The sequence below is a fragment of the Corticium candelabrum genome, chromosome 19 (assembly GCF_963422355.1).
Source record: "Corticium candelabrum chromosome 19, ooCorCand1.1, whole genome shotgun sequence".
Classification (NCBI taxonomy): domain Eukaryota; kingdom Metazoa; phylum Porifera; class Homoscleromorpha; order Homosclerophorida; family Plakinidae; genus Corticium; species Corticium candelabrum.
The window spans coordinates 5,572,048-5,574,547 of record NC_085103.1 but is presented as its reverse complement, the minus strand read 5'-3'; the positions used below and the strand labels follow the sequence as shown (position 1 = coordinate 5,574,547).

The window sequence follows — 2,500 nt, the reverse complement described above, 5'->3', positions numbered from 1 at the left end:
TACTACAGGCGTAGCTTCGATTTCTAATTCACTCGGGAAGACCTCCATCGCAAGAAACGCTGCAGCTGTTGTTTGAAAGCTACGAGTCAAAGGGACTTTGAAGAAGTCACGTGACTTGCGAGGAGCGGTATACTAACGGGGTTCTATTTGCCCCAAATCTCTGTGGCTGGCTGACTATGTACGCTAAAAATGACCATATATGGGTGTCACGCTTCAGGAATGTATGGTATGCAAGCGAGTGACCAATCACGCCACATTATTCTTTGTGTCGCACGCGGCAACGAGGGACAATGGCTGGGCAGCCAATCACTACGCGCTGTTCGACATGAGAGAAAATCTAGCTAGAAAGACGTCAATTTTGATCAGAAACAACAGAAACGTTGTATTTCAAGTAGCGCTACCTGAAAATCTACAAGCATCCAATCTTGCTGCCGTAGTATGCACAAACGTGAAGAGTAGTGCGCGCGTTACATACGGGACTTCCTTGCTAACGCGCGTCGCCAACTACTGATACCGTAGCTAACTAATGTACGTAACGCGATACACAAAGACATACAGAATTTACAACTATAGCTTTGGAAAAATTAGAACCGGCTTCTATCCTGTCTACGGTCGCTAGAAAGAGCAGTCGGCAGTCGCGGTGTTTGGCTACACTCTGCGTACCTACACGAGACTGGTTGGGGGAAAGCTAGATTTGCTCCACTCCGGATCGAAGCTACTCCCAATGAGTATTGCTTCGTAGCTTTCGTTTGAAGCGACGCTCGACGAAGGTTCACGCATTACTAGTAATACTAGCCTACCTGTGTGTCTCTCAACGTTAATTAGCATGTCTAGAATTGTAACCCTAGACTAAGTGGTATTGTTCTTGTTGTAGACCAATCAAAACCACCGCTCGGAGAGCGAGCGGGAAGTTTCTATTGGTGCGGAGCGTTTGATGTTTAATAGCTTTCCCGCCCCTGAACTCGTCTGCGGTACAAGTGCGCCCAGACCCTTTACCGCTCGCTCCTCCTACTTTTGACCCCACATACCTGTCACGTACAGTACGTACGGGAAAGCGTCTGGAACCGAGGCTAGGTATTTACTGACATAGAAATTGATATCAGCAGACATTGACTATCGACAGTGTTAGATGCAGCGCAGTGTAGTAAAGGATTAATTGTAGTATGGGACGTGTGAATAGTTGACTGTAGGTGGCATTCAACTCCTGAAGGTGTTTCTTGGTTGTCACCTACGCACAATCCCTAGCTACAATACAAAAGGATGGGGCGACGGAAGTTCATGAAGCGTTTTCGCCACGGTTCGCTCACCTAAACGAATCGTTCCTAGACTCATCTGTAGTCGGACACGGAAGCGATTTTTAAAAAGGTAGGTCCTATCATGAAACGTGGTCGTGGGGAGGAGAAATTTTAGATTTGTGTGCGCGCGCGCACACACACATGCACACACACGCACGCACGCACGCACGCACACACACACACACACACACACACACACACACACACACACACACACACCTGAGGGTCGATGGAGACCCATATAGGACCACGCCCATTTCTATTGTGCGACCCAGATTAGAAGCCTCGCTACGCTCAGAAATTACTTATTAATGTTCAAAGTGTCATGGCATCTGCTAGTCAGCACTCAAGATCTGCCACGTCTGTTGTAATTAAATATTTATTTCAACCACAAGATATAATATAATACAACCACATATCTAAACCAAACGATATCAGCAATTCGTGAATTGTCTGACATATTAATTAACTAAATTATGTTTTTGCACAATGAACGTGCGCATGCATATCATTGGTTATTGAAATGACGCAACGACGCACCTTGCCTTAATGTTCAAAATGTGAGAAAATTGTAAACACTACGAAAGTTCTTCATACAAACCATCACCCGACTTGTCATTGATATTCACACTTCCATCAGCCTGCTGACTGGGAACACTCTCGTAGTTGTCATTAACATTAGAAGCAGAATGAGACGTGTTACATTCTATGTTTGTTTGCTTGTCGTAAGGATCTTGGTTGCTGCTCATATTGACCTTATTATCGGACGATGAAATTATGTCTCCACTCTCATTGATTGGGTTGCTCTCTTTGTTCACTGGATCATCCACCCCAGCAACGCCTTCCGATTGAACAGGCTCTTCATGATCTAATTGAGCAGGTTGTTTATAGCCTCCTGTTTGTTCATGGTGACTGCTGGTTGGTATGTCAATGACGTCACTGTATAACGGATTGTCAGTGTTGGCTCCAGTCTACAGCAGCAACCAAGGGGAACCAACTACAACCAAACCTCTCTGCAGTGTACGAATGTGTGTGTGTGTGTGTGGTGTGTGTGTGTGTGTGCGTGTGTGTGTGTGTGTGTGTGTGTGTGTGTGTGTGTGTGTGTGTGTGTGTGTGTGTGTGTACATGTACCTACCTCACTACTAGTTTTCTGTTGTGCAGCAGGTAGTTTATCGTATGCAGGATTCTGAAACAGTGTGCACTTT

The 2,500-nt window shown here is 45.6% G+C and overlaps 1 protein-coding gene across 3 annotated transcripts in view; it reads right to left on the bottom strand.

Annotated features, from left to right (window-relative positions):
- Positions 1-1,656: 1,656 nt before the first annotated feature.
- The window catches only part of LOC134195134 (multiple epidermal growth factor-like domains protein 10), a 6,510-nt gene continuing 5,666 nt past the window's right edge, over positions 1,657-2,500 (bottom strand). For 2 of the 3 annotated variants that reach the window (XM_062664145.1, XM_062664146.1), the window contains exons 16-17: positions 2,431-2,500; positions 1,657-2,266 (exon numbers count right to left, since the gene is read on the bottom strand). The exon at positions 2,431-2,500 is cut by the window's right edge and continues 48 nt beyond it. In XM_062664145.1, the coding sequence (XP_062520129.1) occupies positions 1,874-2,266; positions 2,431-2,500 (463 nt within the window). In that variant the 3' untranslated portion in view covers positions 1,657-1,873. Of the gene's footprint in view, positions 2,267-2,430 lie in introns of those variants that run through there. The other variant, XM_062664147.1, reaches the window with a different exon arrangement.